Source organism: Coffea eugenioides, chromosome 10, assembly GCF_003713205.1.
Source record: "Coffea eugenioides isolate CCC68of chromosome 10, Ceug_1.0, whole genome shotgun sequence".
NCBI classification, from domain to species: Eukaryota; Viridiplantae; Streptophyta; class Magnoliopsida; order Gentianales; family Rubiaceae; genus Coffea; species Coffea eugenioides.
The window spans coordinates 31820402-31844338 of NC_040044.1; the positions used below are offsets into that span (position 1 = coordinate 31820402).

General features: G+C 35.6%; 3 protein-coding genes across 4 annotated transcripts; 2 read left to right on the forward strand and 1 right to left on the reverse strand.

Moving 5' to 3' along the window:
- Positions 1-311: 311 nt before the first annotated feature.
- Positions 312-4157, forward strand: LOC113750097 (protein STRUBBELIG-RECEPTOR FAMILY 7-like). Its single transcript, XM_027294032.1, has 11 exons — positions 312-405; positions 497-545; positions 1965-2173; positions 2408-2540; positions 2674-2745; positions 2837-2908; positions 3016-3087; positions 3165-3230; positions 3323-3385; positions 3480-3679; positions 3927-4157. Exons 3-11 carry the CDS (start codon positions 2077-2079, stop codon positions 4025-4027), a joined length of 876 nt encoding a protein of 291 aa, XP_027149833.1. The 5' UTR covers positions 312-405; positions 497-545; positions 1965-2076; the 3' UTR covers positions 4028-4157.
- A 2710-nt stretch (positions 4158-6867) lies between these two features.
- Positions 6868-19717, forward strand: LOC113748820 (eukaryotic translation initiation factor 5B-like). Of its 2 annotated transcripts, none has more exons than XM_027292387.1 (12): positions 6868-7055; positions 7288-8843; positions 11088-12601; positions 12685-12785; positions 12906-12996; positions 13215-13325; positions 13402-13467; positions 15476-15535; positions 15972-16529; positions 17186-17305; positions 18982-19101; positions 19225-19717. In XM_027292387.1, exons 2-12 carry the CDS (start codon positions 7379-7381, stop codon positions 19288-19290), a joined length of 4272 nt encoding a protein of 1423 aa, XP_027148188.1. In that variant the 5' UTR covers positions 6868-7055; positions 7288-7378; the 3' UTR covers positions 19291-19717. The 2 variants fall into 2 exon arrangements, with proteins under 2 accessions (XP_027148188.1, XP_027148189.1); XM_027292388.1 differs by having other exon boundaries at positions 7288-8832; positions 11080-12601.
- A 3316-nt stretch (positions 19718-23033) lies between these two features.
- On the reverse strand, positions 23034-23921 carry LOC113749925 (vacuolar iron transporter homolog 2-like). Its single transcript, XM_027293803.1, has one exon. It carries the CDS (start codon positions 23857-23859, stop codon positions 23188-23190), a length of 672 nt encoding a protein of 223 aa, XP_027149604.1. The 5' UTR covers positions 23860-23921; the 3' UTR covers positions 23034-23187.
- Positions 23922-23937: the final 16 nt, after the last annotated feature.

Here is a 23937-nt window from a genome sequence, read left to right on the forward strand (position 1 = left end):
TCGATTCCAATTAGGAGTATTCCACAGAAAGCAACTCAGAGATTGTTTGGTTGTCCGGTTTTTACTCTGGTTCGTTTGTAACAAAGTCAAAAAAAATAAGCATTCTTTAACCACTCTGCATTCTTCACCTAATCAGATTAGACAAGTGCTTTCTTTGTAAGAGTTAGGTTGTACTTCATAGAAATGTCGTCAATCTTCTGATAAGTTATCAGTTGTACTTTATCTTTTCATAGCCATTAGATTCAAATATAAAGTACTAGATTAGTTGAGATTGAATGGTCCAGCTTTGAATAGTGCAGTCCACGCTACTACATACACTAATAGCTGCTGTCCCGCTTCTTTTCTCTTCCACTCGCGCATACCAGAAACAAATCTTCCTGCACTTTCTTGCATTCTGATCCTTTGGTAATACCATTTTTCTTAGCTTTTCCTTCATCATATATATGCATTAGTAACATATAGCTTCTTTTACATGTTTTCTATTTTCACGTTGCAGCATTGCTTTTAGCATTGAAGATTTGACTTGCACCATCACTTTACTTCAGGTTAGTCATATTACTCGTAACTAGCCTGCCTAATGTTTGATAAAATGCTTGTTAAGCTTTCTTAATGCTTCATATTTACAAATTTCATAAGTATTGGTAGTTACTTATTATTGAATTATATATTCTGTATGCTTATGATTGTGAGCTCCGTTAATGAATTTTCAAGTAACATGGTTAGTCCAAGCTATTTGTTCATGTGCAAGATGTTTGCTTATTTCTTTAATGCATAGCTAAGATAATTGAATGCCTGTTTCATCATGAGTTAAATTTTGACAGTCATAGGAAACGAAGAATGAACTAGACAAGCTAACATAATTATTGACTCGGCTGACAAAGGATGTAATAACAAATTTTATGCTAGTCAATATCAGGAAATTGTAACATGCAAGTTGAAGACCAAAATTTCAAAAGTTCATTGTCTAGATCATCCGCATTACTTTGACTAAATGAGGCAAAAAATTTATTGTCACAAAAACCAAATATCAACGTATAAATTAATTAAAATAAAATTGATAACAAAATTGCATGGTATACTTGGTCATCATTTTAGTTAGCATTAATGCCTCACATTTTAACAAAATATCAATGTATTACAACTCAAAAGAAAATTGAAAAAAAAAATGACTAGGTTCATTTGTTCAAATTCAAATACTAATATTCCAACTTCTCTCTATTTCACAAACATTCCATCAAATTTTGCTAACTTTAAACACCTCAAGGTGGGCACTGGCTGTGCGTAGCACAGCGAGGCCTTACTAGTATATATATATATATATATATATATATATATATATATAGATTGCGTAGGTGGATTCTGCGGGAACTTAAAGATGGCCTTCTAACATTGCTGCTGAATTATGGGCCCTAAGATATGGCCTAATCTCGGCTGATTCGTTGAGCATTATCCTTCTGGAGACTGGGGTTGATGCAAAAGAACTCTACCATCTTTGAGCATTATCCATCTGTACTTAGTCCTATGACCAATAAGAACTCTACCAAATTTCTTTCATCTGCCATTTCCTACAGTTAATTAATTACTTAGCCCCAAAATGAATGTTGTTCTCTCAGGTAACGTACACCGTAGCACTATTACGATTAAATTCAGGAAAAGATTTGCACACAAATCCTTAAAGGAGTTAGTAGTACTATGCATGATCTTCTTCTAGTATTCCTACGTACTTTCCCTGCATTTTTTGTCCATTTTCCTAGTCATACAGGACGATAGTAACAAGTCTATACTTCTGATAAAAGAAAGCTGAAAGAATTCTGTGGCTTTGGATTCTTGGGGCGGATAGTGTCTGCCAGCTTATTAATTTCCTATACTTGGAATGGCAACAGACAGTATAAATTGCTTATTCTGTGATACCACTACGTATATTTGCTAAAATTGCATGCAAGATAACGCGTCAATACAATCAGAATTAACACAGGAAAAAGGGTTCCAGCCAAGCCTTCTTTTTTGGTACTAAACTGGAAGTGGGTTTTGAGTTCTGGTGATGAATGGATAGAGAAAAAAAGTAAAAATAAGGAGATGAGGGCGGTGGAGCTAGCTGTGGAGATCATTTTTCTAGGCTGCATTCTGCTACGGGGGCCAAGCTTCACCAGTGCAGACACAGATCCAAATGATGGTCAGTTTGCTTGCTTGTAGACTCAAAGCCTCTGTCTCTCTCTCTTTTCTTTTCTAATTTTCTGTGGTATGAACTCTGAAGTGAGTTTATGCACTTGAAAAATGAGCCGTAGAATGCATGCAAATGTAGTGTCTCTTCTTACAAACTATAGTCATTGGTGTACATCTTAGTATTGATCTTTTGACTCCTATTAAAGCAGTTAATAGTAGAATTATTGGAATTTTGGATGTACAGTTGCTGCTCTTTTGGACCTGTATAGAAATTTGAGTTGCCCACCCCAGCTGACCAATTGGAAACCAAATGGTGGTGATGCTTGTGAAGAAAATTGGAAAGGCATTACCTGCTCTGGCTCAAGAGTAACAGCAATGTAACTCTCATACCCTAGCACTTTGTCATGATAATTATCTCATTGCCTGTTATTCTCACGCCTCTTTAAGTATAGATTGTTCCTTTTTGTGCCTTTTTTTATCAATGCGTGCCATTTTTGTCCCATGATACAGAAATCTAGCTAGTGATGGCTTCAGTGGTAGCCTTCCCTACTCCATCTCACAGATGACTTCCCTTAAGTACATGTAGGTTAAATGCTCATTGATCTAAATCCTAATTAACTTAGAATTTTTCCTGGAAGTAATCATGTGTCTTTTCTTCTCATTTTATTTGTAGAAATGTTAGTCACAACAAATTTCATGGCCATCTAAGAGATATGTTTGCATCTCTTACAAGTCTATTCATTCTGTAAGACATGCCTCCTTACACCTTCAAATTCTGAAAATTCTTGTAGATGACATGCTTCAAATTGATTTGGGCCTCGAACATGATTTTGTGGTTGCTTTTTTGTTCAGGGATCTCTCTTTTAATGTGATGTCAGGTGATCTTCCTAAAAGTTTCAGTTTATGCTCCAATTTGACTTTTATGTAAGTGCATTATCCTCACCTCTCACAATAGCGTTGAAGAAGCATTATAATACTAATGATAACTTATTATAATGCAGGGATTTACAGAACAATCAGTTTACGGGTACCATTGATGTCCTTGCCAATCTCCCTCTTAAATATTTGTAAGCTAATATTATTGATAGCTTAGTAAAAGAAAAGTATTTGGTGGTTTTCACTGGGAAATTATTGAGCTGATTTGCATTGATGTTGTTAGGAACATTGAGAACAACCATTTCAGTGGCAAGATTCCTGACCGATTGAAAGGCATAAATCTGCAGTAAGCACATCATGTTGTTTGTCAATATTTGCATTTAAAATTCTATATACTAGGTTTTGTAGATACGCATTAAGATATTCTATTCTCGTAACAGAATAGGCGGTACCTCTGGTCCTGCACCTGGTGCTAGCAGACCTAATGGCTTCGGTATTGGAGGTATTTTAGCAACTGTGATTTTCCTTTCAGTCGTGGGAGCCATGATAGCATTTTTTATCATGAAAAGGAGATCAAGGAAGCCATCCACGGTGATAGAAAATTACCCTGTTTTTCCACTTGCTTCGCATGAAGAACAAGGTACTTATCCTGGGATTTACTTCAAGAGGTTTTGGATTCAATCATATGATGCATACTTTTATATTTTACCTGGCAAAAAGTATTATTCCGTTTCCCATGGTGATATGGTTGCCTATTTCACTATCTTGTTTTACAGTGATATTGGATATTTAGCCATAGGAAAGTACAGTAGCAAGAGTATTGGTTTTGTTCATCATTTGCTATGTCTTCTATAATTACTAGGCTTTTTGTGATAATTTTTTTGCAGAGATGAAGTCTATTCAATCTTCTTCCACAACTCGCTTAGAGCCTCCACCTATTGATGATCAGAAATTAGTTGATGAAGATGATACATCAGTGATCATCTAGTATTGAATTAGTTACAGTTACTGAATTTAGGAGATTAGCCAAAAATGAAACTGATGGTTCAAAAGAAAGCATGTATCTAGTATTCAAACAATTACAGAAAGGAACCGAGGCAAATTTCATTTACGGATCATTTTCTAATCTATTTTGCTACCTGAAGTAGACTGTTGCAGGATGATAAAACATGGTCTCAAAATGATTGTTCACATTATTTTAATTATTAGAAGTTAAAGGATAAAAAACAACTCACCGAAAAAAGAATCAAATTGGGGCATGGTTAATTTTACGTGGTCCTAAGAATGTTGAACAGAATTTGCATAATAAATATCATATTTTGTGCTAATGTAACAATTAAAAGAAATCCCAGTATGTATGTCTTGTTTTATATATATATATATATACACACACACACACACATGTATGTATATACATACACTAGTATGTATATATATATTTTACGTAAATATAGCCACTTTTCCCAGCAAAATCAACTGTATTCTTACTTATCCTAATCAAGTAAACTGAATCAATGGTAGTGCACTTTCGTTACCTATCTATCACCTCGGATTAAACATCGTAAAGGTTTCTGGAAAGCTTGATTTAGTTTAGAAAAATTTAATGAATATCCTGAAATGCCCTTATCTTAAAATTTTTAATTTATTCTTCTAAACAATTGTAAAGTAATTTGACAAAATTATAAAAGGAATGAGTGTCAAGTTTTTCATATCAATATTTGTTATCTGATAATTAACTATAACAATAAATATTTTGGTATAATAGGCTACTTTTCATAGTGCGTTATTGGGGATATAGATTCTTTTTAAGATAAAGAAGAAAGTGTTATATATATTTTTTAAATGTTTATGGACTAGTTTTTTTTTTTTTGAAGAAAGTTTATGAATTAGTTCAGTGATGGAACTATCATAGTTTAGTAGTGATTTTGTGCCATTTATTTTTATTTTTATTAATCTATTCTTGAATTTGATACCCAAAAAAAAAAAGAGCTACAAAAAAAATTGGGGATATTCAAAGTTATCAAAAAAAAAATATATTACTAGTTTAATATTTGATCAAAATAGAGGTTAGGGACAATATTGGTAGTTCTTCTATATTTCTAATAAAATATAAGAGAAATGAATAAGAAGGAAAAAAATTATAAAATCCATTCTTTGTATAAACATGGCAACAAGGGAGTTCTATTAAAATATTAAGGTTAGTATTGTTATTTTAAATGGACAAGGAAGGTAGATATAATTTTTAAAACCTTAAGAAAATTAAGTGAAATAGTTAAAAACCACAGGGGAGGTTTCTGAAATTATCCCATTAAAAAAATGATTAACTTCCTCGTTTTAAAAGAAAGATGTTACTTCCAATAAAAAAAAAATACAAAAGACGATAAAACAAACATTTATGGAGGGATTAGATGCAAAATGCCGGCCTTCAAATGTATGACGTTAAGAAGGCCTTGCTGTTGCTTGAGAAGTAAACACGTCTTCAGTTTTCTGACAGGAAAAGCGCATCCCACTACATGATAAAACTCCCGGCAGTCTCACGGACAAAGCAGGCTTTTTCGGTACTTAAAAGCATGGTTTAAGTTACCATGAAACACGCCTTCGCGTCCTTCAACATTTAACTAGCTAGCCCCACAATCAAGAACTCTCTGTGGCAACATGATGTAGTTCCAAATTAGATTAGAACTTGCATTTTTTTTTAACTTGGATCATTCTGTCTAGAAAATCACTACTTATTGTTGATAATGGTGCCTCAAATCATCTCACTTCGTCACCAATTTCACTGGTAGATGTTCCCTTCATGATTTGGTACCAAAGCAAAATCCAAAATGATGTTATCCTTTTGAAATTGGATTTATAATTGAATTTTTCTAGTGTTTCTAGAAGTTTTAATTATATCAGCTAGGTTTAGACATTATTTTATCTCAAACATTTTTAGGGGAACCCGTATACAATTTTACAATTTTCATTGTAATGATATTATTATAAACGCCAGAGTGCTGATGACATATGATATCATATATTGGAAGTTGTCCTTTTGGTTTATTTGGTATTTTATTACATTTTACAACATTATTGCACTTCCATATTACACAAGAAAGAACGTAGCTTTTTCCTTTTTTTTTAATAGCGTAAGTGAGGGGTTTCGAATTACTGCCACTTCATTCTCCAGTAGCACCAAATTCATCCCTCTTTCCCACCTCAAGAAAGAATGTAACCTATCTTCAATATACTTTACTATAGACGGTGTTTGAAGTATAAAAGTATTTATTTTTCTAAAATAGTTTTTTTTTTTAAAAAAATCCCTACCAAACATAGTCACAATTTTAGAAGTCTAATTTTTGGAGAATCAAACACAATCATTTGACAAGTTGTACAATGCAGACTTCAAATCATAAAGGTGATACAGAAAATTTGTTAACACTTAAAAGTTACAATTAATCTTATATGCACTTGATAATATAATACATATTATAGTTGGTACATGATGATACCTATATTAAATTTCAAATTCAAATTTTAATTAATTGTAGGTGACAGTATATACTGTCATATTTAGTAAAATAATTCAAAAAATTATCTTCAAAATGATAAAACAACCATATCCTCATAAAACGAAAATAAAAAAAGCAACTTTCACGTTATTATAGTTTTGTACCGAAAACAATAACAAAAACAAAACGAGAGAGAGAGAGAGATCCTCATTTGGGTTCACAAAACCCAACCCTAAGAGCCACGTACACTCTCATCAATACTCCAATGGACCTAACCATCACGGCCCAAAAACACCCTTTACGAATTCATTTTGCCTCTCTCATTTCCCTTCCTTGCTTCTTCCCCAGCAGCCTATATAGTACTAGTATTTTCTACTTTCTCCATCAGCTAAAATCCAATCTTTCAACCAAAACTTCTTCCCTAAATTTTGCTTTTCATCATATTAGAGACAGAACCCCCGTTAACTTTTATCGGCCTCTGTATTTACTTTGGGATAATATTCTGATCGGAGCTAACTTTTCCAGGTATTTTTCAGTCTGAATATTTCTGATTGATATGAATCAGTATTAGATTGTTCAGGTACTTCTTATAGGTTAATTTTGATATGATTCTGCCAGAAAATCGTTGATGATAATCTACGGTTGGTTATTGGAAACATTTTATGTAGAAAATTTATAATTTATCAGTTAAGTTTGTGTATTTATGTTAAATATCGTAAATATGGATCTAATTTGATTGAATTCTTGTGCTTTTTAGGGTTTCTGATTCCGAGTTTTGAAGATAAAGTTAGGTTTCTAGATTAGAGTTAAGAATATTGTAAAGAATTTGTATTCGTCGATATCTCTCAATGGGTAGAAAGAAGCCGAGTGCTCGTGATGATGAGGTGGCCGGGGCGACGCAGGGTGGCGTTGGTGGGGGCAAGCCTAAGAAGAAGAATTTAGTGATTGATGATGATGAGTATTCAGTTGGGACAGAGTTGTCTGAGGAGAGTAATGTTCAGGAAGAGAAGACTGCAACGGTTGGTGGTGGTAAGAAGAAGGGTAAGAAGGGGAATGCAAAGAAAGGAGGATTAAAAGAAGATGACGATGATGATGACCATCCGGAGGAGAGAATTGATGACAAAGAGCATGATGAGGCACTGGATATACAGTTCGCAGGCAAAAAGAAAGGGAAGGCGAAGAAGGGTGGGAACAATAAGAGCAACAGTGTCTTTAGTTCTGGGAACTTTGGGTTGTTAGGGGATGAAGATGGTGAAACTGAGGTTTCTGAATTAACTCAGAGTAGAGATGGTGAGAGTGGGGGTAGTGAGGATGATGGGGAGAATGTGGTCGCCTTTACTGGTAAGAAAAAGCCTACAAAGTCAAAAAAGGGTGGTGGTAAAAGTGTGTTCAGTGCTGCACCATTTGATGCTATTGGAGTTGAGGATGATGAAGCGGTTGGAGGTTCGGTTTCTGGAGAGCTGTCTGATAAGGATGATGAGACAGTGATTGCATTTTCTGGGAAGAAAAAGCCATCAAAATCTGGTAAGAAGGGTGGCAGTGGTGCATTTACGACATCGCCTTTTGGTGCAATTGGTGATGGGGATGATGGAGGTGTTGATGATTTAGTTTCTGGGCAACAGTCTGATAATGGGGAGCCTTTGATTGAGTTCTCTGGGAAGAAGAAGCCATCGAAAACAGGTAAGAAGGGTGGTGGTAGTTTGTTTTCGACATCTAGTTTTAATGGGCTTGAGGACGGGGAAAACAAAGAAGAGAGTAAAGAGGAAGATGAGGATATTGCTTCTATTACCTTCACAGGAAAGAAAAAGAAGTCTTCCAAGTCTTCGAAAAAAAGCAGTGCTAATTCATTTGATGCTGCAGTTCTTGATGAAGAGACCATTGAAGAAGTTTCTATGTCCAAGTCAGGAGCTGAAGCAGCAGGAGATGGTGCCAGTGCTCTGGATGAATTAGACACATCAGTTGCTATGTTTTCTGGTAAGAAGAAGTCATCTAAAAAGAAGGGTAGTGGCGCAATTACTGCACTTGATGCTGGAACTGGGGATGAGTCCTTGGTTGTAGCTGAGGCTGATCAGCCTAGCGTTAGTGATAGTTCAAAGCAGATAGCTGAAGATGTTGCAGAGACTTTGAAAAATAAGAAGAAGAAAAAGAAGAGTGGAAGAACTGCCCAAGAAGAGGAGGATTTGGACAAGATTCTTGCTGAACTTGGAGAAGCGCCTCCTGTATCAAAACCTTCTCCCACCCCTACACCTGGTCTTCTGGAGCCAACTGCTGAGGAGAAAGTTCAATCTCAGCTTGAGCAAGAAGATGGTGCAGGTCAGTTATCTTATCATCATACTTGTAAATACTATAGTTTTTATTGTTTTCTTATGTATGAATAAACTTCCTGTGTAGTTTAAGAAAACCAAAATAAGGATAGATATAAAGAGAGGATTAAAACTTATGGAATTTTATCAGGGGCAATTAGCTTTCATTTTGCCACCGTAATTGCCTCTTCTTTTCCTACTCCCATACTTGTCTAACTTTTTACTTTTTCACTTTGCACTCTAACTAGGATACGTGTATTTGCTGATTGTGATCTTGTCAATTTGTAATATGAAAAGAATGTTCAACTCCACATTCATTCAATTGATTGATTGCATGTGTGTGTCAGTTTCAATATCTTTATCATAGACAAAATAATTATCTATGTGTACATTTTTTCAATTTTATGGTTCCCTTGTAATAATCTTAAGTTTGACATATTTTGTTAATCACAAACTTTTAATCTTTTCTTTTTAAGTTCTTTCCATGTATACTATGTGACTTAAGGTTCCAGTTGAGTTCCATTGAAGGAAATTCATCTAAATAGCTCTGCAATTATTTTGAGGTCATGATAATTCTAAATATTCTCAGTGGGTATTAAATATAAGCTTACAGTTTGATATAGCTACAGGCTTTTAAGCCTCAATTGTCTAAATTGTGTATGTCAAAAATTGAGTTGAGACTTGTATAATCATCTTTTGCTATCACTGAGCTAGCCTGCATTCTATTTTAGTTTTCGTTCATGTTCTTAATGCATAGAAAATTTTTTATTCAAAATTCAGTCTGATCTCCAGCTTTTTCCTGCAAACTACACCTTTGAAATCATCCCATTTTTTGTTTCCTACGAAACGAAATCGCCGTTCTTTTTAAATTCCTGATCTTTTAAATTCACTCATTTAATTTATTTGCATATTGCTAAATAATTAATGTATCTCTTGCTTATTCATGATCTTAATGATGTTTTATGCTAAAGTTAGGTATAGTAAAGATGGGATTTTTAATTTTAAATTCATTAACCAGAAGCGTAAATTAGGGTAAGAATGCAAGATGGATAGTTTTTTAGTAGATTAAGATTCTTGAAGATCATACTGCCAAGTTACAGGATTACATGGTTTTGTTTAGCTCTTCATTACTAGTAAATTCTGATATTTCTTGAAAATTTTAAGAGCAAAGAGATACTGGTAATTGACAATGTAAATGCACATATCTGAGAGTCTAGCTTCAGTCAGACTATCTTGGGTTTAACATATTAGGAGTAAATTTGGAGTATCTGAAGTGGAAGTAAAGTAATAAGTTGGTGTGGTGTTTGTTTATTTCTTTAATGTTATTGCTTAAGAATTTTTTTTCTGGTTTGGTTAAAGTTGGTTTGATATCCAAAACGTTATACATGGGTTCTACCTGATATCTGTAGCATTCTACATGTCTGTGCATGGTGGGATGACTTTATGATTGTGTCAGAGCTACAGGGCAAGGGGAGAGTTAAAAGATCATGGTTCTGGTTGTAACTGCTGGCTTCTACTATTTCTGCATAGAGGGTGAAACTGAGAGTTGAGAATATTGTTTCTTGAAAATGGTGACTGTTCGTATGGATTTGTTTTGGTTAAAAACATGAAGGGTGCTTACTACTTGAGGTGGTCTAGGTTGTAAGTTGTGAAAAGAAATGTACTGGTGCAAACTTTGTGAGATTTGTATGTTTCTTGAAAATGGTGACTGTTCTGGTTGTAACTGCTGGCTTCTACTATTTCTGCATAGAGGGTGAAACTGAGAGTTGAGAATATTGTTTCTTGAAAATGGTGACTGTTCGTATGGATTTGTTTTGGTTAAAAACATGAAGGGTGCTTACTACTTGAGGTGGTCTAGGTTGTAAGTTGTGAAAAGAAATGTACTGGTGCAAACTTTGTGAGATTTGTATGTGGACTGTGTGTATCGCATGGGAGAGATGAGGGTGTTGAAGTGAGAGGATGTGAGATCTTTGAAGGCAAGACTTTTTCAGTTCTCCTTGAGGCCTTGGTGGTTGGAAAAATGTGTCAGGACAAGGTTCTTCGGCGAACAATGAGGGAAGTGACTGACTGGAGGATATGAAAACAAAAATTGTGCCTAAATAAGTTTAACTTTTTTTGAGGAAATAATTGGTTTTATTCCTAGAAATGGATTAATAATTGCACTAGATCCACTGTATTAAATACGTAGGGGGAGTATGCTTGGCTCAGTCTTAATATGAAATATTCAAGAATGTCTCTTTTGATGCTGGTGCAGGTGAAAAAGAAGCTGAAGAAGGAGGGCCTGCAGAGTCTGCAGCGGCAAAGAAGAAGAAGAAGAAGAAGGAAAAGGAGAAAGAGAAAAAAGCAGCTGCAGCTGCACCTGTGACAGAAGACAAACAAGAAGATAGTAAAAATGAAACCAAGGGTAAAGCTTCGGACAAGAAAGTTCCAAAGCATGTGAGAGAGATGCAAGAGAGACTTGCAAGACTTAAAGAAGCTGAAGAAAGGAAAAAAAGGGAAGAAGAGGAGAAGTTAAGAAAAGAAGAAGAGGAGCGTCGTAGGCAGGAAGAACTTGAGAGGCTAGCAGAAGAAAAGAAACGCTTGAAGAAGGAGAGGGAAAAAGAGAAACTCATGAAGAAAAAGCAAGAAGGGAAGCTATTAACTGGTAAACAGAAGGAAGAAGCTCGTAGATTGGAGGCGATGAGGAAACAGATACTAGCCAATGCTGGGGGCTTGCCATTACCTACAGGGGATGCTGTTGGGGTGCCTACAAAACGGCCCAAGTACCAGACAAAAAAGTCAAAGCCAGCTTCTCAAGCAAATGGTGCGGCTGTTGCAGAGGCTCCTGAAAGCCAAGAAATAAAAGAATCAGAAATTGGATCTGAGGTCGACTCTGTGGAAACAGAAAAGTATGAGGAAGTGCAAGTTTTGGAAGTAGAGAAACCCCAAGAAGTTGAAGTTGAGGAGGAGAATGAGGTTGAAGTAGAAGAAGAAGATGATGATGAAGAATGGGATGCCAAAAGTTGGGATGATGCTGATCTTAAACTGCCTGGTAAAAGTGCTTTTGCTGATGAAGAGGTTGATTCTGAGCCTGAAAATGTGGGTAAAAAGGAGTTAAAGAGCACAAGGCCTGCTACAAATGATGCAGGGTCTCGCCCTTTGGCGTCAAAGACTGCAACTGCACCACTAAAATCTGTGAATCCTGAGGTTGGGGCTGTCGAAAAACAGAAGCAACGAGAAGCACCTACTAAAATGGATGCTGCAGAACCAGTTGCTCTCCCCACCCGGGGTGAAAATAATCTCCGCTCGCCTATTTGCTGCATTATGGGCCATGTTGATACTGGCAAAACTAAGTTACTTGACTGCATTCGGGGTACCAATGTTCAGGAAGGAGAAGCTGGAGGTATTACTCAACAAATAGGTGCAACATATTTCCCAGCAGGGAATATACGTGAGAGAACCAAGGAACTAAAAGCTGATGCAAAGCTGAGTGTCCCAGGTTTATTGGTTATTGACACTCCAGGACATGAATCGTTCACCAACTTGCGTTCTCGAGGCTCAGGTTTATGTGATATTGCTATTCTCGTTGTGGATATTATGCATGGGTTGGAGCCACAAACTATCGAATCACTCAATCTTTTGAAGATGAGGAATACAGAATTTATTGTTGCCCTGAATAAGGTTGACAGACTCTATGGATGGAAAACATGCAGAAATGCACCTATCATGAAGGCCATGAAGCAACAGTCAAAAGATATTCAAGCTGAATTCAACATGAGGCTCACTCAGGTTTTAGAATATATCGATTTCCTTTTCAACATGTTGAGTTTCTTGCTTTAATAATTCATGATTTTCTACTTCACTCACTACAGGTTATTACCCAGTTCAAGGAGCAAGGAATAAACACTGAATTGTACTATAAGAACAAAGAAATGGGGGAGACTTTCAGCATTGTGCCTACTAGTGCAATCAGGTTTTGTTTGTTATTCACTGATGTTGCAGCCCTGGTGTTCAAGTTGTTTTAATTTATGAATTTTTTTGTGTATTTCACGTACAATCTTTAAGTGCGGTTTGGGTTATATTGATGTTACAGTGGTGAAGGGATCCCGGACTTGCTTTTATTACTTGTTCAATGGACTCAAAAGACAATGGTTGAGAAATTAACTTTTCAGGATGAAGTGCAGGTATCCTTTTGTTGGTATTTTCTTTCTTTAGTATCGCTTCAGAAGTTGCTATAGTGCACCTGCTGTATTCAGGGATGTCCTCCGTGTAAAAACTTTCAAAGTTTTGATCTTGCGAAATAAAAATTAATTGTTGGTGTTCAAAGCAGAAAAGGGATATGGTTTATGTGATTTGTAAACAGCATATGCTTTTGACTGAATTACGACTTTCATGTTGGCAGTGTACCGTTTTGGAGGTTAAGGTTGTTGAAGGACATGGGACAACAATTGATGTGGTCTTAGTTAATGGTGTGCTCCATGAAGGAGATCAAATAGTTGTTTGTGGCATGCAGGTAATCTTTCAATTGGTAACTGGTACTTTTGGATCTTAAATAACTGTAATGCTCTTACACTTGTTGTCATTTTTAGGGTCCAATTGTCACCAGTATTCGAGCACTATTGACGCCCCATCCAATGAAAGAACTCCGAGTAAAGGTAAAAAAAAAACCCCCCTTTTTTTGTGAGGATCTTTTTCTGTTTCTGGACTCTGGCCCATTTCACTATTCGTTTGGGAGATATGTCTATTTGTTCTAGGAAAAGTTCATAGTTTGCGGATGGGTTGCATAAACGTGGACCGAAGATCTAAAGGCACTATGCTCGTCGTTTGAATCATAAAAAGTTTTGGAACATGAAGAGTAATCTTACAAATATATTACTAGTATTCCGTGTGGGTCACAAAATATGTAACTTTGGAGGCTGTTCTGAAGTCAGATGACTTAATAACATGAGGTGATGGGTGGTTTCGGGAGATATGTTGGATTTATCCTAGGAAAAGTTCATAGTTTGTGGATGGGTGGAGCAAAAACGTGAACAGTAGACCAAAAAGTGCTGAAGTTGGTAGAATGCTTGTTGTCTGGACCATAAAAAATTGGGAACACGAATAGTGATTTTACAAATATTTACTAATATAGCTTACGTGTTATGGAATATGTAGATTTGGAGGCTGTTCCTGAAGTCAAATGACTCAACTACTGAGTTCCCATAGAACTATTTCTGGGCTTATTTATCATAATCTTCTTGTACCTAATATGATTCCACACATTGCTTTTCCTGTCCCCAAGAGGGAGCAATTCATATATTTTAAGCTTGTTGGGACTTCCCAAAATCAGGATGAGATAGGATCAGGAATATTTCTTGTGTCAAATAAGTATTTTTCACGTAAATGATGAAATAGGTTGTGTTATCATGTTCGAATATCTCTGAAGAGTTACTAAACAGGACTTCTATTTTATATTTTTCATTGACATTTACCTGGCACCATCTAGCATATTGCTTGAATTTTCTTTTAGAATTTGTTCTGCACTCTTGTTTTATTTCTTCATATCGATGCAGAATAATCTTTCTGTTTGGATTTTCTTGAAAAATGATGTGGTTTTCAGTCATGTGGTTTAGGTATAGAAGAATATTTGGCCAAGAAGAAGATATTTCCTTCCGGGGATTTAGTGATGGCTCTAACAAAATGATATTTGTTGGTTCCGTGTTTGAGCTTGAGGAAAAGGATATGTAGCTTAAGATAAATAAGAACGCTCTTTTTGCGGACTTAGCAGCTAACTTAGAAAAGTCGTTATGCAATTAAGTAGTGGTTGATTTAGCACCTGGAAGTGATAGTGGATATGATTTGATTTAGAACCTGTTGGAAGAATCTTTAGAAAATTAGAAGATAGTATATAAATTTTGGCTCTGATAATCTGAGGATTTAGAGTGTAGTAGGAGTTGAGGTTGATGTAAGAGAGCAAGAGGAAGAGAAGTAAGAAGCTGTGGGAATTTTTCCTACATTTTCATGGGATTAGCCATCTAAGGACATAACATTGTTCAATCTCTTCAATGACAAAATGTTTGTGTTTGCTTTTCCAAGGGACTGTACCTTTTGTAGTTGCAGAATAGCTGCTGCAATCATGTTCATCTCTCATGCACTCAGAACTTGGGGACTATGATTTCTTTTTTTAGTGTGTTTTTTTTTATTAGCTATCATTACTTTTGTGACAGTAGTGAAGGATTGAGTATGTCTTTTAGTCATCTGCTGGAGACCATTAAACTAATGGCCTAAAGCTGATAAACCAACTTTTTTCAAACTGCTAGTCCGTTAAAACGTTTAATCTGTGCTTCTTTGCAATCATCTCTTAGTTGGAGCAAATCCTCCATCCAATTATTACTTAAATGATGTACTCACCTTTTTCTTTGTGAAAGAAGTTTAGCTTTTACTTGTACTGTTGCATCAGTACAAAATAAGCACATAAATTTTGTGAGCATTTTTAGGTTTTGGAGCTTGACAATCTGTAGCTGTCTTTGGCACTTTGGGGTTAATGTTTCTTTGCTCTTTTCTTTGTCATGCATACTTCAGTGGAAAGCTAGTCACTTTTGAAGACATTTTTCTCCCATATTAGGTTTTTTATGCTTGTATAGTTGAATTCTTAACTGACGATTTGGTGATTGCCTGATTCAGGGAACTTATGTGCATCATAAAGAAATCAAGGCTGCCCAGGGGATAAAGATCACTGCACAGGTGCTTTTTTGATTTATTTGCTGTAAGACGTTAACCTGTATTCTTTATCACTAAGGAGCAACATGTTCACAAATTTGCCACTACAGTGGACACCATACGTATTCTACATATATCAATTTTAGTTGGACTTCTGTAATCCTGGTTCTATAGTTTTTAGCTTTTGAAATGATGACATGGCTGTCGTGAGCCAACTTTGTAAATTCATCTGTTGCTTGGTAAGTAGCACTGGTGTACTACGAACTTGTCTTGAAGAAGTCTAAACTTTTTGTGGTAAATGGCACTAGCTCAGGAGACCACTGTCTAGTAGCCTCTGGTGTCACAAAGCTTGATTCACCTTTCACAATTAGCTCCCTGCCATAGGAGATCTCTGTCCTGTTGTATAATATTTTTGTTTCCCATTCAGAGGTAGTTTTAGTTTCTCATCTTTTCTTTTCAGGGTCTTGAGCATGCTATTGCTGGCACTGGGCTATATGTTGTTGGTCCTGATGATGATGTAGAAGATATTAAGGAAGCAGCTATGGAGGATATGAGGACAGTGATGAACAGAATTGATAAAAGTGGCGAGGGAGTTTATGTACAGGCCTCTACCCTTGGTTCATTAGAAGCACTACTGGAGTTTTTGAAGACTCCGGTGGTCAATATACCTGTGAGTGGTATAGGCATTGGTCCTGTGCATAAGAAAGATGTCATGAAGGCAAGCGTGATGCTCGAGAAGAAGAAAGAGTATGCCACTATCTTGGCCTTTGATGTTAGGGTGACTCCAGAGGCTCGAGAACTTGCAGATGAGCTTGGTGTCAAGATATTCTGTGCAGATATCATCTATCACCTATTTGATCAGTTTAAGGCTTATATTGACAACCTCAAGGAGGAGAAGAAGAAGGAAGCTGCTGATGATGCTGTATTCCCCTGTGTTCTTAAGATCATACCAAACTGTGTTTTCAACAAGAAAGATCCCATTGTATTGGGAGTGGATGTTCTCGAAGGTGTTGCAAAGGTATTGTATTAATTTTGTGATTCTTAAGATAATTTTCAACAGCTAGTGTGGGACATGGTATTCCAAATAATAACGGAGATGTGAAATTATTCAATTGACATTTTGTTGATTATTCTTGTTAATTTTGGTTTGCATAGTATAGTAAAGATTTGCTTAAATTAGTTACATGTTGATTGATTTATTATTGTTGTTCTAGTTGTCAATTTCATGATGCTGATTTTAGGGAGTAGGAAACTAGAAATTTTGGATTCTAAGAAATGGTTAGGATTCTTTCTTGTTGTGATGATATCTTAAAAGTTTTGTTAGTCAATTTATGTTACTTTTCCATCTTGAATATTGCTTAAGAGTCAGATTTTGCACCACTTTCAACCATTCACTCTGTACCTTTTATAAGTTAAAATGTCATAATACATGACTTCACCATCTTTTCCTATTCCTGAAGAGTTATTTGCTTTTATAGTTTGGTTTTGTCATTATTGTCCTCATTTTGCTATTTTCAGCTCACTCCTGCAAGATGCATGTTATCTTGTAGCGTTTATTAGCATATTGATTCTTGACGTGACATTATTATCTTATATTTCTGTGTTCTGATTTCTTGCTTGCTTATATCTTTTCTCTTTTTGAGGGTTTCTGATGGCAGTTTCCAATGCATGCAGATCGGAACCCCAATTTGCATTCCTCAGAAGGACTTCATCGACATTGGACGAATTGCGTCCATTGAGAACAACCATAAACCTGTTGACTATGCCAAGAAAGGCCAAAAGGTGGCCATCAAGGTACATATCCTGGATTTAGGTTTCCAATATCTAATTTTGAGATTGGTTTTCTGATGAACATGTGCTTCCTTGATGAATTTGGATTGTAATATTAACTTAGTAGTTGAGTAGTTTGTACATATATGCTATCAACGGCCATCAAACTGCAAACTAATATGGTGGTCATAAATTGTAATGGTCATTTGGATAAGGACTTTTTTTGGGACACACTATAGCATGAGATGGAAGCACTTGTTCGCTGCATACTGAAATTGAAAAAGCTCCTGTCTTCATGTAAATGGATTTTTGTAATTTTTAGTCAGAGAATTTTAAGGGGAAAGAGTAAAATCCAGTAGAAGGTTTGTGAAGGAAAGTTGAAGAGGGTGATTAAGATGGTAACTGCCTGCAGTTAGCTAAATCTAGCCATGCAAGGCAAAAGCAGAAACCAAGTGCTCTTCCTTTATTACTAACTTGCATGGTCAAACATTATAAATATCACCGCTTTGACTATCTTTAAAAGGTGTTGATGATTGATTTTTTAGATTTTCTAGATTCTGGCACTGGTTTAGATTTAAAAAGGCTGACAGTGACTGAGAAGTTAATGGTTTGTAAAGGATTCTTGCACTTGGCAAAGCCTTTTGATATTATGTGAAATAAACTTGGTAATGCATCTTATTAGAACAGAACCAATGAGAACTTTTTTCTAAGACTTATTTGCTCAAGTTGGCATGGTGGTTACAGGAATTGGTCTGGTTCAAATGATTTTTATACTGTTGTGCTTCAAGTCTTGAATTTGCAGGGTAGAGATACATATAAAAAATATCTAAATCCTTCAAAGACTTATTGCTTTTTGTTGTTTATCTTATTCTGGATCAATTATCTGGCCATCAAATCAAAAGACAGTTTTTTGCTCCTTTCCATGAAAATCTGAACCCATGGAATCCTGCATTCAGTTCCACTTGATACACTGGAAATTCTTCACCCTTAAATTACATAGAACCCAACTGTTCAAGGTATTAATGGGGCTTAGAATAGCTTCTGGTCCTTCATATTAAGAATTAGACGTATTGTTCTTGATTGAATTGGTTGATTTTAGTAAAAGAAGGTCCTCCTTCCGGAAACCTATGTTCTGTTGATCCAGTTAAAGGGGTTTAAAGTGGCGATGTTTGTGAATAAGAGGTTAGTATATGTGAGGATGAGCTTCCTGTGCAAATGGGAAATGGCAGATGGGGCTTGTCTTGCTTTCATACTCCTGTTTGCTTTGACTTCTCTTTGTGATAATGGAGAGGGAGTCCAAAAACTATTGCAAATCAGAAAGTTAGAATGTAATCATTTTGTATGATCTCAAATGTAGAACAGTCGGGCGCTGCTATTAATCATTTGAGACAACGATAGTGTCTGAATAGGATTTGCACTTTGTGCTGTGACATATTTGTTTCTGCAGTTCAACTGACAATAAATAATATATGCTGTTCTTCATATTCTGATGTCAAATATAGTACTTGGGTTGGTAATTAAAATATTTGGCTGGAGGAAATTCATAACCTTTATGCATTATAAAGACATTGATGATGCCTTTAGTCTTCTCGTGTTTTAAAATGTAATGACAGATTTGTGTTGCTGGAGTTTGTGAGTCCACAATTTGCATTACTGTTTAGGTTTTGTAGTGTTTAATCTTGTCTTTTATGCTTCTACAGATTGTTGGCAGTAATCCTGAGGAGCAACAGAAGATGTTTGGAAGGCACTTTGAGATTGAAGATGAGCTTGTCAGCCATATCTCAAGGAGGTCAATCGACATACTAAAAGCCAACTACAGGGTATGGCAAACTAAATTCTTTACTTATTTCCTCTTCAGGAGATCCTGAAAATTTTTCTCGGGCAGATTCCCAAATTTGAACATGTTATAATTTAAATTCGCTTGTATGCCTAAAAACCTGCAGGAAGATCTGTCTCTTGAAGAATGGAAGCTGGTTGCGAAGCTTAAAAATCTTTTCAAGATACCGTAGATGTAAAATTTAAGAGCGCAAAGAAGTAACTGGTCTGTACAGAGCTTACACTGGTTTGCATTGGCATTTGGTGATTGAACGGAAAGAGGTAATTGCTTGGGGCATTAAGCTTAAGCTTGGAAATCAGTAAATTCGAAGGAAGAAAATGCAAAAAGCAAGGTTTGCTGAGTACTTCGCGAGATCGCCTTCTTGCAGGCTATGGGGATGGATTTTCCTCATTTTTTGTGTGTACCTCTGGAAGAGAGTTTTTTGGCCAAGATGACAGTTTGCTGGACTTCAATTGGATGGTTACTGAGTGTTGGTGGATCATTTTTCCACCCGCTCTATGTATCCGCTTTAGCTGTTGTATTTTCCCACAATGGTTGTCTTTATAAACAATCAATGGTCAATTCAGTTTCCAATCCATATTTGCTTTTTCATTGTCCTATTCTTGATTCTTGTAGAACTATGCTCGTTCTCTTGTCCCTCTCCTCTCCTCTCGTCTCGGACAACAACTTGAACTCCAAAATTGGAGGAATGGTAGGAAGCATGTCGCTTTAACGTGAATCAGAAGGTGAACTCCAAAATTGGAGGAATGGTACACCATTTGAACTTCAAAATGGGAGGAAGTATGTCGCTTTAACGTGAATCAGAAACTAGAAAGTGATATAGAGAATATTTACCAAGAATCTGTTGGTCTAAACAGAATGAAGCGCTATGTCTTATTAGGGGTGAGCAAAACTAACCGTTGATCCGAAAATTTACCATATTCAATCCGCTTTGAAAAATAGGGTATTAGATTCGTATTATTTGACCGGATCAAAAGAGGATCGAATATCTGCTTGTATGCGGGGTGAGTTAGAGTCATACGATTAAGAATTTGCGGGTACCCAACATGTCCAGCATATATATATATAATTTATTTTTTTAATATACACATACTACTACAAAATAATACTTTTAGAGCTTAAAAAAAAAAGTAATTTCCTTGAACAAATTGCACTACAAATAGGGGAGGCTATAGTTTGTTTACAATATTTATTTGTAGAGGTTAAGTTTCTATATTCTTAGTAAAAAGTTTAATTGATGTGGAATATATATTTTTAAAACAGTACTACTTATTTGAAATTTTCATTAATTTTGAGTTCTTTTTTTTTCTTTTTTCTTGTAATCTCTTTGTATGTTTGTTTCTTGGTATGAGACTTTTTTTGAGGAAAAAAAATCTTTGTTAAGTTTAAGATGAGTATGTAAGATACAGAATTAAATTAGTATAAATTATTTTTAAAAAAAATTAAGTAATGAGTGGGGTGAGGAAAATCTGATCCTATTTTAGCGAATAATAGCTGATAACTGAGTATTCGCTGATATGTGGAGCAGATAATAAAAATTAAAAAATGACTAACCGACAAGGTGCGTGTCGGTCAGCCAAATGTTGTACGAGACGGATACCTGACCCATGCCCACCCCTTATCTTTGTTACGTGTTTGTCCATATATTTATCTAGAATTATGCTTGTTTTCTTTTGTAAGGTTAATAGTTGAAACTATTTAACAAGTTTTATCGTTTGAGAAAAGTGTTAATAAGCCTAGCCACTTAATGAGCAATGTGTCTTGTATACATTTTTTTAACAATTATATGCAGAAACACCTTGCATCTTCTCGGGGTCTTTTCCTACTCTTTTTGCGGAATGCGATTGTTTCTAGAACATCTCGATTCATCTAAGAATACGATGAGCCTCAACACCTAAGCTGTTCTTAGTGTTACAGGGCATGTTTAAGTTGACCGGAAAAATGTCCTTTTGGGTTATACATGGATTTTCGTTCTTGGACTACACTAAGAATAAGGAAAAGAAAAAGATAAATAAATAAAAGAGATACTTTGTTTAGCATTTTAGCCACTACTTCTATTGTCCTGTACAAGTACTTACCAAGATTTGCACAATCTCTATGTAGGATCGTAAGATCCCACAAAAAAACTTCCAAATTAACCAAATTAATTAATTTAAAGTTCATATACAGCTTTATACAACCAAAACAATATCAAATAAGTAAATTATTTATAAACATATAGTATTTTTTACCTATAGTTTGACAAGTAATAAAGAAGAAGAATATAAACAGTTATAAATTATAATTACAAGTATTAAAACCAAATGCTTTACAGTTTACACAACAAAAATTTCAAATCCAAGATAATCATTAATCTCCACCAATAATAAAAAATCATAACTTCCAAATCCAAGATCTCCAACATTAAAATTATTAATTATTTACGTATCTCAATTATTTTTAGACCTTTTTTGACTTCTAATAAATCCGAGACTTCTAGTAAAATCCAGACCAACATAGAAGAATAAACACCATTGATAGATTATTAGTAAAACCCAGATCAATATAGAAGAATAAATACCATTGACACAACTTTAGATACAATTCACAAGAATATTAAGTAATACAAGGACAGCAAATATTAGAAACAAGCACTAGAATGAAATCCACAACTATATATATTTTAATGTCACAAAATAACCACACAAAAAAAAGAAAGAAAAGCAACGGAACCCCAAAATGAAAAAAAAGGTCCGGACATCCTGTCAGAAATAAGAATACAACCCACCTTAACAGTTGATAGTACAAACATTTAGTATACATATATAGTTGATAAGTATAATTAAAAGAAACAATCAAATTAGGAGTTACGGGTACTCGCGGTTATTTTCATTGGGCGACTTCTTCTGCTGGAAATTCCTTGAACTTAGACAAGGATACAATGACAATAGAGAATTTGGGATGGGAGATTGGCAAAATTTTGTGAAAATTTATTGAAATCTAGATGGGAAAGAAGTTTGGAATGGAGATGGGGAAAAACCAAAGATGCTTTCTCTCTTTTCATCCTTTGTGACTTTGTTTCTATTTGTTTCATTAATTTGTTCCCGAAACCTTTTTTGTTGTAGCTTTTGTTTTTGAGACAAAAATTGTTGCAACATTATAATTAAAGGATCTAATTCTTTGATACCTGCTCCAAATGTTCTCATTTAGTTCAAAATTTAGCCCTACATTTATAAAATTTTCAAAAATTCAGAGGATCGTATGATCCTACGATCCCACTAACGATTCTAACGATCATATGCATATTAAGGCAATTTTTAATTATATCTACAATCCGGATCGATTTTGCTGATCGATCCTATGATTCGGATAGCAATTTTGACAACCATGTTACTGACCAAACTGGTTGGTCACATTTTGAAGTCAAAACATTCTTGATGATCCAGATTGGAAATAGTTTTAGCAGATCAAAGGCATCACATCTACTTTTACCTTAATTTGCATTTGACTACCAGTGCGACCATTCGTTTTTGCTGATTTCCAAATCTGCATTGCGAATATAAACCAGTAAAAGGAAGCCTCAATTTAGCAATCAACTGGTTTCTTGCGTCAAGGGGGGAAAAGACTAAAAATGAGGTAAAGTGAATCCTAAAAACTATGCACTTTCTGGCCGCTTAATTGATATTAAGCATCTTATTCTTATAAGTATTCTTGCTATTATTGAACTGACCTTTTTAGGGATAGAAAACTGAAGTCCCTCCTAGCAAAGGGCTTGCTGCAAAGTAGTAAGACTGTAAGAGCGTCTCTTGTGACTATCAAATTGAACCGGACTCCTCCATCTCGTTACCAAGAAAAGAAAGATATATTGGATAAAGAAAGTGTCTACCACAAAAGAGACTTGTGTTTAGCAAGAAATATTCTTGGACTAGGATCCACTAGATTCATTGGATGCATGGCAATAACTTATTCAAATCAAAAGACTTGATACACAAGAAAAGGTAGCACAATTATACATGATGTAAAGATTGCAAAAGAAAAAAAAAACAAAAAAAAGGAAAAAGAAAAAGAAGCGAGTTTGATTAACTCTAATTTACAGCCCACTAGAGCCAATCAATTTTGTCAAGCCAAATGTTATGGCCATAGCCAGCCAACCTCCAAAAAGAACCCTAGCTGAGGACCTTATTCTTGGTGCCTTCCCTAATACAGCCCCTAACCATCCAAACAATACTAAAGCAGCAGTAACTGCTGCAACGATCGCACCAAGTCTCAGCTTATATTCCCTTATGAATGATGCAGCAAGCAGTGGAACCAGTGCACCTACTGAAAATGCAAGAGCTGATGCCACTGCCGCTTGTAATGGATTTGGCAAACTCTCCTTATCTCCCTCTTCTTCTTCTGCCTCTTGTCTCTGCATAGTGATCGCCTTTCTGTTGTCTCTCTCCATTTGAGCCACCTCTATGTCAAGTTGCGAGTAAACGGAGACAAATTCCCCGATGGCCATGGAACATGCCCCTGCTACTAAACCAGCAAATCCAGTTAGGATCATGGTTTTGATGTCTGGTTTAACTGCTCCAACTCCCATCATTAAGGAAGCCGTGGAAACCAATCCATCATTGGCTCCTAGGACTGCTGCCCGGAGCCATTGTGCCCTTTTCGAGTAATTAATGTCCTTTTGTTTGATTTCATGGCCCATTTGACGTTCAACATCATTGGCAGAGAAGGAAAGTTTAGCATCCTGAGGAGTTGTGTGATTGGAAGCCATTATCAGCAAGGACGAGCTAATCTCAGTTAGCAAGAAAGAAGGAATATTGAAGAGGGAAGATGAGCTAGAGACTGTGGT

Coding starts and splice junctions, on each gene's coding strand:
- LOC113750097 (XM_027294032.1), top strand. CDS start 2,077: ATGAGGGCGGTGGAGCTAGCTGTGGAGATCATTTTTCTAGGCTGCATT. Junction 3,088..3,164: donor TGCTCCAATTTGACTTTTAT/GTAAGTGCATTA, acceptor ATTATAATGCAG/GGATTTACAGAACAATCAGT. Junction 3,680..3,926: donor TGCTTCGCATGAAGAACAAG/GTACTTATCCTG, acceptor ATTTTTTTGCAG/AGATGAAGTCTATTCAATCT.
- LOC113748820 (XM_027292387.1), top strand. CDS start 7,379: ATGGGTAGAAAGAAGCCGAGTGCTCGTGATGATGAGGTGGCCGGGGCG. Junction 13,468..15,475: donor TGAAAGAACTCCGAGTAAAG/GTAAAAAAAAAA, acceptor TGCCTGATTCAG/GGAACTTATGTGCATCATAA. Junction 17,306..18,981: donor GCCAAAAGGTGGCCATCAAG/GTACATATCCTG, acceptor ATGCTTCTACAG/ATTGTTGGCAGTAATCCTGA.
- LOC113749925 (XM_027293803.1), bottom strand. CDS start 23,859: ATGGCTTCCAATCACACAACTCCTCAGGATGCTAAACTTTCCTTCTCT.